The sequence below is a fragment of the Micrasema longulum genome, unplaced genomic scaffold (genome assembly GCF_059751315.1).
Source record: "Micrasema longulum isolate JH-2025_06_02 unplaced genomic scaffold, ASM5975131v1 h1tg001024l, whole genome shotgun sequence".
Taxonomy (NCBI): domain Eukaryota; kingdom Metazoa; phylum Arthropoda; class Insecta; order Trichoptera; family Brachycentridae; genus Micrasema; species Micrasema longulum.
The window spans coordinates 53,457-67,435 of NW_028278212.1; the positions used below are offsets into that span (position 1 = coordinate 53,457).

Genomic DNA, 13,979 nt, shown 5'->3' on the forward strand with positions numbered 1-13,979 from the left:
GAAAAACGAATTTCATTCAGTTTTTTGATAGGTTGGGAGTATTTGAATAAAGGATGGGAACATGGAATGGACACCTACCTTTGATATGATGTGAATGTTCTTCAATTTAGGGCACTGGATGACTAAATGCACTATGAAATGACGAATTCAAGAACTTTTATGCAATTTATTTATTTATTTATTAACGGACATTGTCCATGTATACAATTTATAAGGTTTAGATATTACAATAAAAGAATAGTTTAAAACATTTTTTAAAAAAAGAAAGAAGCATTGACAAACATAAGGGACATCGAGACAAGATCTGGACTATTTATTTAGTGCTCGTTTAAATCCTCGTAAACTTAAACCAAAAAAGTCCAGACGATCTTGTCTCGAGTTGACAATACGACAAGAGAATTAAGGCCATAGATTGTTCTATGCTGATCGATGAACAGTACTTCATTGTTTCTCAATCTACGAGTCGGAATATTGAATTTGACTTGTCCCAGTAATGATGGAACATCGATTATACCATTTAGTATGCCGAACATATATATGGAGTCAATATTAGTTCTACGTTTTTGTAGACTAGAAATATTTAACATTGACTCTATTTCAGCGTAAGAATAATTACCTCTCTCTAGTCCGAGCATCCACGCTATTTTTCGATGCAATGCGATGTTATGTCAAAAATGTTGTTTCATTTTGTTCTAAATTCAAATCTTGTAGTTTTGATGTCAGGTAGGTACCATAAGGATGGGTAAAGGGAAGGATGGGAAAGAAAGGTAATTGGCCAGGAAAAACATCGATAAATGCTGTTATTTACATAACAGAGACAACTTCTGTCGATTTTTGACTTCTACGAGCCTATACGAGGTGTGTTCAGAAAATAACAGGAATTTTTAAATTTTGCTGGTTTGGAGAGTACAATTGTTATGTTATGTTGGTACACATGCCCCTGAAGTGTGCTAAAATTTTCAGCTGCATTCATTGATTACTTTGTCTGTGGCAGCCGCTAAGGTTAGATGTGTTTTTATGAGCTCGGCGATTTTTGTGTGTTAAAAAAATTAATCAAAGAATTTGTATAAAATTTTGTGTAAAAAATTAAATAAAGCGTGTGAAATGTCAACACAGGCCTATGGTGAGTCTGCCACGAGTAAAACAAGAGTTTACGAGTGGTATAAGCGTCTTCAAGATGGCCGAGAAGACGTCGAAGATGACGAACGGCCGGACGCCCCAGCGCATCGACAACCGATGAAAACGTGGAGAAAGTGAATGAAATGGCTACGATTGATCGCAGAATCACAATCGGAGAAGTCGCTGATGATGTCGGCACATTGATTGGCTCGTGCCATGATTTATTTCGAATGTTCGGGTATGAAACGCGTGGCAGCAAAATTTGTTCCGAAATTGTTGAATTTTTTAATGGAAGTCGCTCAGGTGTCACTAAATGAAGTCAACGACGATGCAGAATTACTGAGACGTGTTATAACAGGCGACGAAACATGGGTTCACGGATGTGACGTCGAAACTGAGGCTCAATCGTCCCAGTGTAGGCATTCTGGATCGCCAAGACGAAAATCGCCATCGAACACGTCTAAACAACTGAAAATTTTAGCATACTTCGGGGGCATGAATACCAACATAATAAACACACTCGTACATGTTTAAAAATACAATTAAAATGATGGTACGGTCCTTACCAGAGTCCCAGTGGTCAAATTGGCTGTCGGAGCCCTGCGAGGACCCCTCGGACTCAAAGGCGTTGTTTTTCTTATCCGTCAATGTAAACTCCACTAGCCGGAGTATGGACCGAGCGTTCTTCGTGCCGGCTCGCGGAAACCTGTAAACGTTTGGAAATAATTATTGAAAAATATTTTAAATGGACAGAACACATACAATATACAACACAAAAATTTGAAGTATCTTCAAGTCGATAGGTAACATCTTAAACATCTTATCGGCGGCCTCCGTGGTGTAGTGGTCAAGACGCTTGACTCACGCACGGAAGGTTCCGGGTTCGATTCCCGGTGAGAACGCAAAAATTAAAAATGTGATTTTTCTCGAGCCCGGTTGTTCTGTGATGTAATTCACCACTGTGATTGGGCCTCCTGGCCTGTTGTGGTGCAAAAAAAAAAATGAAAAAAAAAATACTAGCTTCGATATTTAAAAAAAAATAGATGTACATAGATACCTCGTTTTTAAAACTGTCTGAATATTTGTTAAATGTCTTCGTTTTTTAAGTCAGTCTTCTGTGTTTATTCCCAAATGTAATTTTAAAAAGTATATTGTTAAGTTTCCTCGGCACGGGGAACCCCCCAGTGAGGTCATATAATTTTAATTACTATTAGTATTCGGTTTTATCAATAGAGTGACGGCGGACTTCAAAAATATTAATTTAATCAAAACTCTTTATTGCTCACTAGCTCCACCCCATCTAGAGTACGCTCCTCCTATTTGGTCTCCATTCTACAGGACTCATATTGACCATATCGAGTCTGTCCAGCACCGTTTTCTAAGAAAACTGGCGTGGTCGCTCGCATTACAAAGGGGTAATTATTCCTGTTTTGAAATAGAGCAATCTCTTAATCTGTCTTCATCGGAGAGACGTAGAACTGAGATGGACCTTATATGCATTTTCAAAATACTTAATGCTTTAAGTGATGTCCCATCTCTGTTGCGATCAATTACTTTTCATTAACATATTACAGCAGAGATGAAGAACATTTAAGAGAAGGTAATATAGAAGTCTAGGCATCTACAGGGCTTGTGACCTGTCAATGGCTGGTTTAAGTGGCCACTTTACACACTGTTACATTCACCATTTTGCCCATATTCGAACATCTGTATTCCTTCAACTCTTTCATCTGTTGATGTTTGTGAAGTTAAAGAGCTGAAACCTTTATTTATGCGGGTGAGATTCGTCAAATTGAATTATTTCACCTACATACTAGACTAGGCAACGCCTGAAAATGTTATTTTTTCAATTTCTATACTTCTTCATGGACCAGGTAATTTATCAACAATATTTTGAGTTTGTCCAAATTTTTGTAGACGAAGACCGGATTCAACTCCCTGGGGAGCTTTCCATATTAACATATTACAACAGAGATGAATTACATTTAAGAGATGGTAATAATTCAATTAGATGAATCTCACCCGCATAAATAAAGGTTTCAGCTCTTTAACTTCACAAACATCAACAGATGAAAGAATTGAAGGAATATAGATGTTCAAATATAGGCAGAATGGTGAATGTTACACAGTGTGTAAAGTGGCCACTTAAACCAGCCATTGACAGGTCATAAGCCCTGTAGATGCCTAGACTTCTATATTACCTTCTCTTAAATATTCTTCATGTCTGTTGTAACATGTTAATATAAACAGCTCCCCAGGGAGTTGAATCCAGTTCTTGTCTACAAAAATTTGGACAAACTCAAAATATTGTCAATTTCTTTTCATGTTCCCAACCGTGTCACCAGAAGTCAAAATCTGCTATTTATAAAATCTTCTAAGAGCAACTTTGGTTTTTATGCCCCAATGTCCAGAATAATTCTTTGGGATAGATCTTCCGGCTTTTCGTAGATCTCTTCGCGACTAAACAGTGTGGGATGAAGTTGGATTGGCACGGCTTAGCTCGAAGTCTTGGTTTTTATGAATATATTGTATACAATTATTGTTTTGCCCTTGTTTGTCTTTGCTAAATAGTTTTACGTTCTTTTTGTTCAGTTTCTTGCATTTATGTTTCTTCGTGTAACTGTTGTAATTGGCTCAGGCCGTATATATAATAAATAAATAAATAAATAAAAATTATTAATTATAGTTTGTAAGCGAAAGATATGAATACATAAATAAATAGGCACATCGGCAAAAGCTACCCGCCCATAACACATGAAAATAATAAATGAAAAGCTCACCTAAATTCTTCTACGTCCCCTTTCATCGTGTCACAGGAGGGGAAGCTGTAAACTTTGACATCAGACTCGTCGACCTCCTCGTACAGTATCCTATACACATTGTCTGAAACACAAACGGAGCATTTCACGTTGCCGTCCGACAATGAGACGAGCGTCACTACTGCCCATTCTGGATTACGCCGATGTCGGCATATTCAATATTTGAGTTTGCCCAAATGTTCGTTGACTGAAGACTGGATTTTGCCCCCTCGGGAGTCATTGAGATTAACAAATTACAACGGGGATGGAGAATACCTTGAATACGGAAGTCTACGCATTTACAGGGCTTATGACAATCAACAGACAATCAGGCCGTTCTTCATCATTTTTCCAATTCCATACTTCGCTCCCATACATTAGAACTCCATTGTGAGATGCTAGCTTAGCCTCCTGCGATAAACATTTGTTTGCCAAAGTAGAATTCAGTGCGCCGTTCACCCTCCTTTCCATCCCCAGTGAACATACTTCCCAGATACACAAATTCTTCTACCCGATTCAGAAGATCTACGTTCACTCTGATCTCACATTTAGTTTTATTTTCGTCACTTTGAGTTTATCAACATTCATTAGCAAATGGCTTCTCTCGCATACATCGTAGACTTTTGTTACCAAGAATTGCGGGTCTCCTTTGCTGCTAGCAAGAAGCGCGGCATCATCAGCATACAGACTTCAGCCAGACGACAGAATTTGATCCAGGATAAGGCCCTATCCGATGTAAGGAGTACCGCTTTACCCACCGTTAAACTACTGGGAGTTTTACTCAATTCTGACCATCTCTTGACGCTCAAATTAGTAGAACGATAAGTTCATGCTTCTACCAGCTGAGACAAATTAAAGGTTGATGCCGCCCGTCAATTAATAAATGCGTTTGTAGTGTCTAGAGTCGATTATTGTAATGGTATCTACGCAGGTCTACCAATGAACAAAATGACTCGCCTACAATCTGTATTGAATGCTGCAGCGAGACTTATTTTCGGAATCTCTAAGTTCAGTCATATCACTCCACTACTTCGGGAACTACACTGGCTACGTTTTCCACAGAGGGTCGAATACAAACTCTGTCGGCTTATGTATAAGTCACTGCGCAACTCTGCTCCGGAATATCTAAGGGAACTCTGCATTCCGGATGAACTAGCTGACAGGCGTCTCGCGCTTAGATCAGCTACGTCTACGACGAGAGGAAAAGTTATTATACCTCTACGCAAACAGCGCACTAAATTTAGTGAACGCGCATTTGCGGTCGCAGGCCCTATGGCATGGAATGCTCTCCCAGCAGAGCAGAGGCGCGAGGCTGTGAGAGTGAAGTGATGTTTCGGAAAAAACTCAAAACCCACTTGTTCTCTAAATCATTTGAATAAATCCCTAGCATATGACAACAAAATAAATTGTTTTAATTAAATAACAAATTTAAAAGCTTCAATTAAATTTATTTAACAATAGAATCACTACGTAAAACGCCCTTGAGGTATTATATTACGAAAATGGCGCTTTATAAGTTATCCATAATAATAATAATAATAAAAGACAGTTAACAATTATGCCACTCATTTTTGCTCCCATCCTTAAATCTTTCAGTTCTTTCATACAGTTATCGATGTATACGTTGAACAACAATGGTGACATTACACATCCCTGTTTGACTCCTTTAGGAATGTTAAACCACGATATAAATAAATAACTTTAATTGTAATCCATCTTTCTCATTAAACCTCAAATCAACTCACCTTTAAAGGGTGACGCTGTTGTCTGAAACCTTTAATTTACTATATATATATTTTCTTTTTCGATAACCGCGTGGTAGGGCTGCGAAATGCCAAGATGAAATTAAACGAGTTCTTCCGATGCATGGCGTTTAATATCTCGTCCGAGCTGACGTTGCAGCGGACCACGCGTTCGGACCTGCGGCTGTTGGTGTTGGCACTTTTGGCGTGGATAGAATGCACGAATTTTGTGTTTGTTTTAAAATGAATCGCTGGGCTGGATGACTCACCGTTGCTCTGGGGCTGCCACCAGAATCCGGTGTAGCGAGAGAACTCCTCCTGCATCACGTAGGACGGCACTCCGGCCTGGCGAGGGTCATCCTCCAGTCTGGAAATTTCATATATAATTGAAATTGAATGAATTTTTTTAAATACAGTTATACTCAAACCATCTCAGAGATCATTTCCTAATCGTATCAATTATACTTGACTCAGATTTACACTCTCGCCTGATTTTGTCATTCGTAACCTGTCATACATTGATTTCCCGCACATTAGTCTAAGAGATTGCATTTCGACCACGTTCACTCGGCTTTCATCCTACCTCTGCCAATTCCATGTTGCACTTAAATTCATAAGTTTCGGGACTAAAACTCCGTTGTGCGCTGCCAGTTTAGCTTCGATTGACATATTTTTATTAGCAATTACTGTGCTCAGTGCGCCGTTCATTTTGCTGCCCGCATTCACTCTCCTTTTAACATCTTTTTCTGCTCTTCCATCTCTCGAAAACGCGCTTCCCAGATACAAATTCTTCTATTGTTGGAGACATTCGTAGCCTCGTCGTGCCCAAATCAAAATCGTGCAAAAACGAAAAGGGCAGTGACTACACAGCACTGTAACCCGCGGATGTTTTTAGGACAGTAAGGAAGGTTGAGAAAACAAGTTAAAACGCAGTTGTGCGGCATTTTTCGAGCTGGGTCCGCCGACCTCACCTGGGGGCGCCGCGGCAGGCGTACGTGAGGCGCGCGGGGCGGCGCGCGGCCCCCGCCAGCCAGAGGTCCCCGCGCGCGGCGTGCGCCACGAGCGCCGCGCGCGCCGGGCACATGGCCGGCGCGAGCGCCGCGCCGTCGCCGCTGCGCAGCGCCTGCGGCTCCATCTGCCCCTGGGACGGACAACGATACTCTAATTAATGGTATAATCTATATATATATATTTATAAAAAAAGTCAATGCTCGTATGTGTGTCCTCGATGGACCGATTTACGTGCGGTTTTCAGCGAAATGTAGGTCTTTGCCAGGAGCATATTTATAGCTATTAAAATCTTCAGTTTATTGAGAGACAAAATGTTTTTTTTATCCATCACCAGCGTTGCATTCGAAGAGAATGCATAAAGTGACCAACATATTTTTATCAAAAAGAGCAAATCCACTTCGGGAGATTGGGTTGGAATGGATATAATTTGATTGATTAATGTATTTTGTTATTGTATAATTTCTTTAAAATACATATAGAATATGCCTCCGTGGTCTGGTCTCCATTCTATGTCAATCGCATAAATCACATTGAATCAGTCCAACATCGCTCGCTTCGAAAAATAGCGTGGATGCTCGGACTAGAGAGAGATAATTATTCCGACGCTGAAATAGAGTCAATATTAAATATTTCTAGTCAACAAAAACGTAGAACTAATATTGACTCCATATATATGTTCGGCATACTAAATGGTATAATCGACGTGCCATCATTACTGGGACAAGTCAAATTCAATATTCCGACTCATAGATTGAGAAACCATGAAGTACTGTTCATCGATCAGCATAGAACAAGCTGTGGCCTTGATTCTCTTGTCGTATTGTCAACTCGAGACAAGATCATCTGAACCTCTTTGGTTTAAGTTTACGAGGATTTAAACGAGCACTAAATAAATAGTCCAGATCTTGTCTCGATGTCCCTTATGTTTGTCAACGCTTCTTTCTTTTTGTTAAATGTTTTAAACTATTCTTTTATTGTAATATTTAAACCTTATAAATTGTATACATGGACAATGTCCGTGAATAAATAAATAAATATATGTATTTCAAGTAATTTATAAAATGTACAGTACGAGTATTTATATTTCATACTCGATGTTTTTTTAAGCACTCTTTATACCACATATATGTAAATGGCAGTAATGCCGTAAATAAATAAATAAATATACAATATTTTGAGTTTGACCAAATTGTTGTAGACAAGGACTGGATTCGACTCCCTGGGGAGCTGTTTACATTAACATATTACAACAGAGATGAAGAACATTTAAGAGAAGGTAATATAGAAGTCCAGGCATATACAGGGCTTATGACCTGTCAATGGCTGGTATAAGTGGCCGCTTTACACACTGTGCAACATTCACCATTCTGCCCATATTTGAACATCTATATTCCTACAATTCTTTCATCTGTTGATGTTTGTTAAGTTAAAGAGCTGAAACCTTTATTTATGCGGGTGAGATTCGTCTAATTGAATTATTTCACCTACATACTAGACTAGGCAACGCCTGAAAATGTTATTTTTTCCATTTCTAAGCTTCTTCATGGACCAGGTGGAATTATCAACAATATTTTGAGTTTGTCCAAATTGTTGTAGACAAGGACTGGATTCGACTCCCTGGGGAGCTGTTTACATTAACACATTACAACAGAGATGAAGAACATTTAAGAGAAGGTAATATGGAAGTCTAGGCATCTACAGGGCTTATGACCTGTCAATGGCTGGTTTAAGTGGCCGCTTTACACACTGTGCAACATTCACCATTTTGCCCATATTCGAACATCTATATTCCTTAAATTCTTTCATCTGTTGATGTTTGTGAAGTTAAAGAGGTGAAACCTTTATTTATGCGGGTGAGATTCGTCTAATTGAATTATTTCACCTACATACTAGACTAGGCAACGCCTGAAAATGTTATTTTTTTAATATCTATACTTCTTCATGGACCAGGTAATTTATCAACAATATCTTGAGTTAGTCCAAATTTATGTAGACAAGGACTGGATTCGACTCCCTGGGGAGCTGTTTACATTAACATATTACAACAGAGATGAAGAACATTTAAGAGAAGGTAATATGGAAGTCTAGGCATCTACAGGGCTTATGACCTGTCAATGGCTGGTTTGAGTGGCCGCTTTACACACTGTGCAATATTCACCATTCTGCCCATATTTGAACATCTATATTCCTTCAATTCTTTCATCTGTTGATGTTTGTGAAGTTAAAGAGCTGAAACCTTTATTTATGCGGGTGAGATTCGTCTAATTGAATTATTTCACCTACATACTAGACTAGGCAACATATGAAAATGTTATTTTTTTAATTTCTATACTTCTTCATGGACCAGGTAATTTATCAACAATATTTTGAGTTTGTCCAAATTTTTGTAGACAAGAACTGTTGTATTTCATAAAATACACAGTTTTTTGTTCACTTTGCCCAGCTGTGTGAAACAGTACTTATGATTTTCTTGTTGTATTACTGTCGAGTGTTTTATTATTTAAAATTTCTCTTGAATGTGCTGTATAATTTTTAGGTTAATTTTATAAATATAAATCTTGTGTAATTTTTGGGTTAATTTGTTAATAAAATAAAATTTTCGAAAACAGAGTATCATGTTTGCATGAAAAAATTGATAAAATCAATTTGATCGATCAATTTGAATCCCATCACTATTGCCATGAGTTTGGCAGCTGTCATTTTTATCAAGCTGAATTTTAAGGACTATAGCAGGGGTTAAGGGTCATAAGGGCGAAACTACAAAAACACAGTTTTGACTAACTAACGAACTAACTAACCATCACGCCATTTCCCCAGAGGGGTAGGCAGAGAGGATAGAACGCCACACCACTCTGTCCTGGCACACTTCCTTTGCTTCCTTCACATTCATACATCTTCTCATGCACGCACGTCGATTATTCCGACTTTTCACATGACCACTTTCAAGAATTTGTTGTACTCGATCATGCCGTGTCTTTCTCGGCCTTCCTCGACTCCTACAACCGGACACATTCGCATCGTAAATCTTTTTAGCCGTTCTTTCATCATTCATTCGCTCCACATGACCGAACCATCGCAAAAGACCTTTCTTAATTTTGTCGATAATGCTTAACTCGGCCTTGCACTCTGCTCTAATTTCGACATTAGGGCACCTATCGTACATTGTTTTTCCGCACATTCGCCTGAGGGATCGCATTTCAACAGCATTCAGTCTACTTTCGTCCCTTTTTTTCCAACTCCATGCTTCGCTTCCATACATTAGGGTCGGTACCAGAACTCCATTATGAACTGCTAATTTAGCCTCTTGCGATAGACACTTATTTGCTACGACAGACTTTAAGGCACCATTAACTCTGTTACCGGCACTAACCCTCCTTTCAATATCCTCGTCCATATTTCCATCTCTAGTATAGTAACATACTACCCAGATATACAAATTCTTCGACCTGTTTCAAACTATCTCCATTTACTACAATCTTACATTCAGTCATAGTTACATTTTTACACAGTTTCATAGTTACACAGTTTTGAGATAAATGATAGAACAGTTTTCAAAAAATAATACTGTCTTTTAAGGGTAACAAATAAAGAAAATAAAAAATACAGTTAATAGAGCATAAAATTTTTTGGAGACAAAAATATGAAACTACGCTTTCGTCTATATGACCCTAACTTGCGCTTACATTAGTAAATTAACAAAATGATGTAAAGGGTGTTTTATTCTTCTGACTTTAAACAAAACGCTTCATTTGTAGTTTCACACAAATTTATCTAGGTAACTACTTATCGGATGAGTTTCATCTTTATTTATTTATTTATTAACGGACATTGTCCATGTATACAATTTATAAGGTTTAAATATTACAATAAAAGAGTAGTTTAAAACATTTAAAGAAAAAAGAAAGAAGCATTGACAAACATAAGGGACATCGAGACAAGATCTGGACTATTTATTTAGTGCTCGTTTAAATCCTTGTAAACTTAAACCAAAAAAGTCCAGATCCTGTCTCGAGTTAACAATACGACAAAGGCGGGTCATTGGAGAATTTAGGCCATAGTTTGTTCTATGCTGATCGATGAACAGTACTTCATTGTTTCTCAATCTACGAGTCGGAATATTGAATTTGACTTGTCCCAGTAATGATGGAACATCGATTATACCATTTAGTATGCCGAACATATATATGGAGTCAATATTAGTTCTACGTTTTTGTAGACTAGAAATATTTAACATCGACTCTATTTCAGCATAAGAATAATTATCTCTCTCTAGTCCGAGCATCCACGCTATTTTTCGAAGCGAGCGATGTTGGACTGATTCAATGTGATTTATGCGATTGACATAGAATGGAGACCGGCCCACTATTCTAGGAGGCATATTCAAGAGGAGGGCGAACAGTCGAGCAATAAAGAGTTTTGATTGTACGGACATTAGTAAAATCAGAGGATATTCTGTTAATGAAGCCAAGTAATTTCAGTGATTTATTTACTGTATTATCTATATGCTCGTTGTATGTCAGTTTATAGTCCAAAACAACTCCTAAATCTCTGATGGACTTGACTACATCAATTTTGGAGTTTTCTAATAGGTACTCGAAGGAAATTGGTTGTTTTGTTCTATGAAATGACATTATCTTTTTCTCACTAACAGGATATTTTGTTTGGATATCAGATTAGTACTTACACAAAACAGCATTTTTGTAGTTTCGCCCTTATGACCCTAAGCCCCCGATAGGTACCTACTTAAATTCAATATTTGAATATTAATTATTTTTAGATTCGGAATTCAATCATAAGTAGGCACCTTTTTATCCGAACAGTTTTAGCGACCGACTCAAACATGGCGAGTCGATAATTCCACTCGCAAAGAACCATCGCTGCGGACAAATTACCTGGCGCAGGGTGTACAGGGAGCCCTGCACGGAGAGGAGCAGGCGGGGCATGGCCGGGTGCAGCTGGTACGTGGACACGGCGCCCCACGGGGGCCCCCGGGGGCGCTCCGCGGGCCCGGGGAGGGCCCCCACGCCCGGGCGGCCGCACAGGCGGGTCACGCCGCTGGAACAGGAAAAAAGTTATCTTCCGCTGTCTATATTTTCGTAGGTCCGTGTCTTTCGGGGACTTTTGTCTCAAAAAATGTGTGATATAATCAACAAACTAACTAACTAACTAACCATCACGCCATTTCCCCAGAGGGGTAGGCAGAGAGGATAGAACGCCACACCACTCTGTCCTGGCACACTTCCTTCACATTCATACATCTTCTCATGCACGCACGTCGATTATTCCGACTTTTCACATGACCACTTTCAAGAATTCGTTGTACTCGATCGTGCCATGTCTTTCTCGGCCTTCCTCGACTCCTACAACCGGACACATTCGCATCGTAAATCTTTTTAGCCGTTCTTTCATCATTCATTCGCTCCACATGACCGAACCATCGCAAAAGACCTTTCTTAATTTTGTCGATAATGCTTAACTCAGCCTTGCATTCTGCTCTAATTTCGACATTAGGGCACCTATCATGCATTGTTTTTCCGCACATTCGCCTGAGGAATCGCATTTCAACAGCATTCAGTCAACAATGTACGTCCAAATGCTTGTAGACAGGCTGGATTTCCCCCTGGGGAGTTTTTTTTTATCTAAATTTGTTACAACAGAGAGGGGAAACATTTCGTGAAGGAAATATGGAAGTCTATACATTTATTTTTTATTTGTAAATCATATAACACAAAGTATTTTACAAGTATTAATATGTTGAATTATTCCCAGTCAGAAAAATCTTTTCTTCCTCGAATGCTTGCATGGACGCTATTCGAGTAATCATAAATATCGGCTAAATATGCCATTTTAGCACAAAAGATATAATTTTGAAGAAATTGTACAAAATCAGCGATACCTTCATTTTGGTCGACATTAAATTTTGGATTTCATAATGTCGCGGAGCACCGGTTACGAACCACCGCTCTGGGGGCTGAAACCCGGTATTTTGTCAACAAACATTTGGACAAACTCGAAATATTGCAATAATTGTTACTTTTACTAACCTAAGCTAACCGAGCGCTGTGCGTTTCAAACAAACTAAATCGACTCAAGGCCGTTACCTTCCTTCCGCCGGGCGCGCGTTGAGCGGCACGTCCACGTAGTGCAGCGGCGGGCCCCAGTCCAGCGCGCTCAGCAGGTAGTAGACCCGCGTGCAGTCCTCGCTCCAGTTGCCGAAGCTGACCTGCATGGGCACCAGGCCGGCCACGGCCGCCAGCTCGCGCCGCAGCTCGTCCGAGACCCGCCGCAGCTCCGCCCAGGAGCACTTCCCGCCGGCCGCGGCCGCGGGCTCGCCGGGCGCGTCCATGGCCGCCGCGCGCGTTACGCTGGCTGGGGCTGCGGGAGGCGGGCCGGGGGCGGGCTCATGCTGCGCTCGCGACTTTTTTCTCTGCGATTCTGGTTCCGGCAATTCTCATAGTTTGACAGATGAGCCGAACACTCGTCCCTCGCCGACTCGGATACCGAATTGCGCCCGCGGCTGACTTCACGTCGAGCGGCGCTCGCTTATGCGCGCAGTCGCCGGTTTGACGTTCGAGGCTGTTCGTATAATGTACACATTTTTTATTTCCTTTGTTAGGGCCTTCTAGGCTAAAAACAACTTACATGAATTTACAAATTATAAAGAACCAAACAGTCGATAATGATATGAAAACTTTTTTTTTAAAATACGGTTTAAAGACAGACCAGCGAAGTTTCCAAATAAAAATCACAAAAATTATTACATTGTGTTATAACAAAAGGATGTACTTATGTGTATTTGTATGAGTGTAAGTGTAGATGTGTGTTTATGTGTATTAGTGTGGGAGTAAGTGTTCAGGTGTGTGCATCATTAAATCGTAAGTGGGATCGTATCGCAGCCAGAAATAAGTCTCAATTTATTTTTAAACAAATTAAGGGGCATGTAAAATATATCAATAGATGAAAAAAAAAACATCACATGAAGGTAATATGCTCAGTCTTACGATACCAGTCTAGGGACTGTTAAATATTCTAGAGTGAAAACACCGTTTTAAATTAAATTAGCCACTCATGTAATTGTAGACGAAGAATTAAAACTTGAAAAAAATTGTAGTAAACATGAACACAATACGAGAATATCAGAAAAATATCATATACAATCTTTTAAAACGAGAAAAGGACAATCGAGACTTATAAACCATGGACTGAAATTATACAATAAACTACCAGACAAAACTAAACAAATGACTCAGGCAACCTTTACAAAAGATGTTAAAAATATTATTATTAACAGTAGAATGTGAATTTCAAA

At 39.3% G+C, this 13,979-nt stretch overlaps 1 protein-coding gene across 2 annotated transcripts in view; it reads right to left on the minus strand.

Moving 5' to 3' along the window:
* The window catches only part of LOC148277491 (dipeptidyl peptidase 9), a 30,826-nt gene extending 17,613 nt beyond the window's left edge, over positions 1-13,213 (minus strand). For both annotated transcript variants that reach the window (XM_088232826.1, XM_088232824.1), the window contains exons 1-6: positions 12,772-13,213; positions 11,563-11,725; positions 6,631-6,800; positions 5,929-6,026; positions 3,900-4,002; positions 1,686-1,825 (exon numbers count right to left, since the gene is read on the minus strand). In XM_088232826.1, the coding sequence (XP_088088952.1) occupies positions 1,686-1,825; positions 3,900-4,002; positions 5,929-6,026; positions 6,631-6,800; positions 11,563-11,725; positions 12,772-13,016 (919 nt within the window). In that variant the 5' untranslated portion in view covers positions 13,017-13,213. The remainder of the gene's footprint in view (positions 1-1,685; positions 1,826-3,899; positions 4,003-5,928; positions 6,027-6,630; positions 6,801-11,562; positions 11,726-12,771) is intronic.
* Positions 13,214-13,979: the final 766 nt, after the last annotated feature.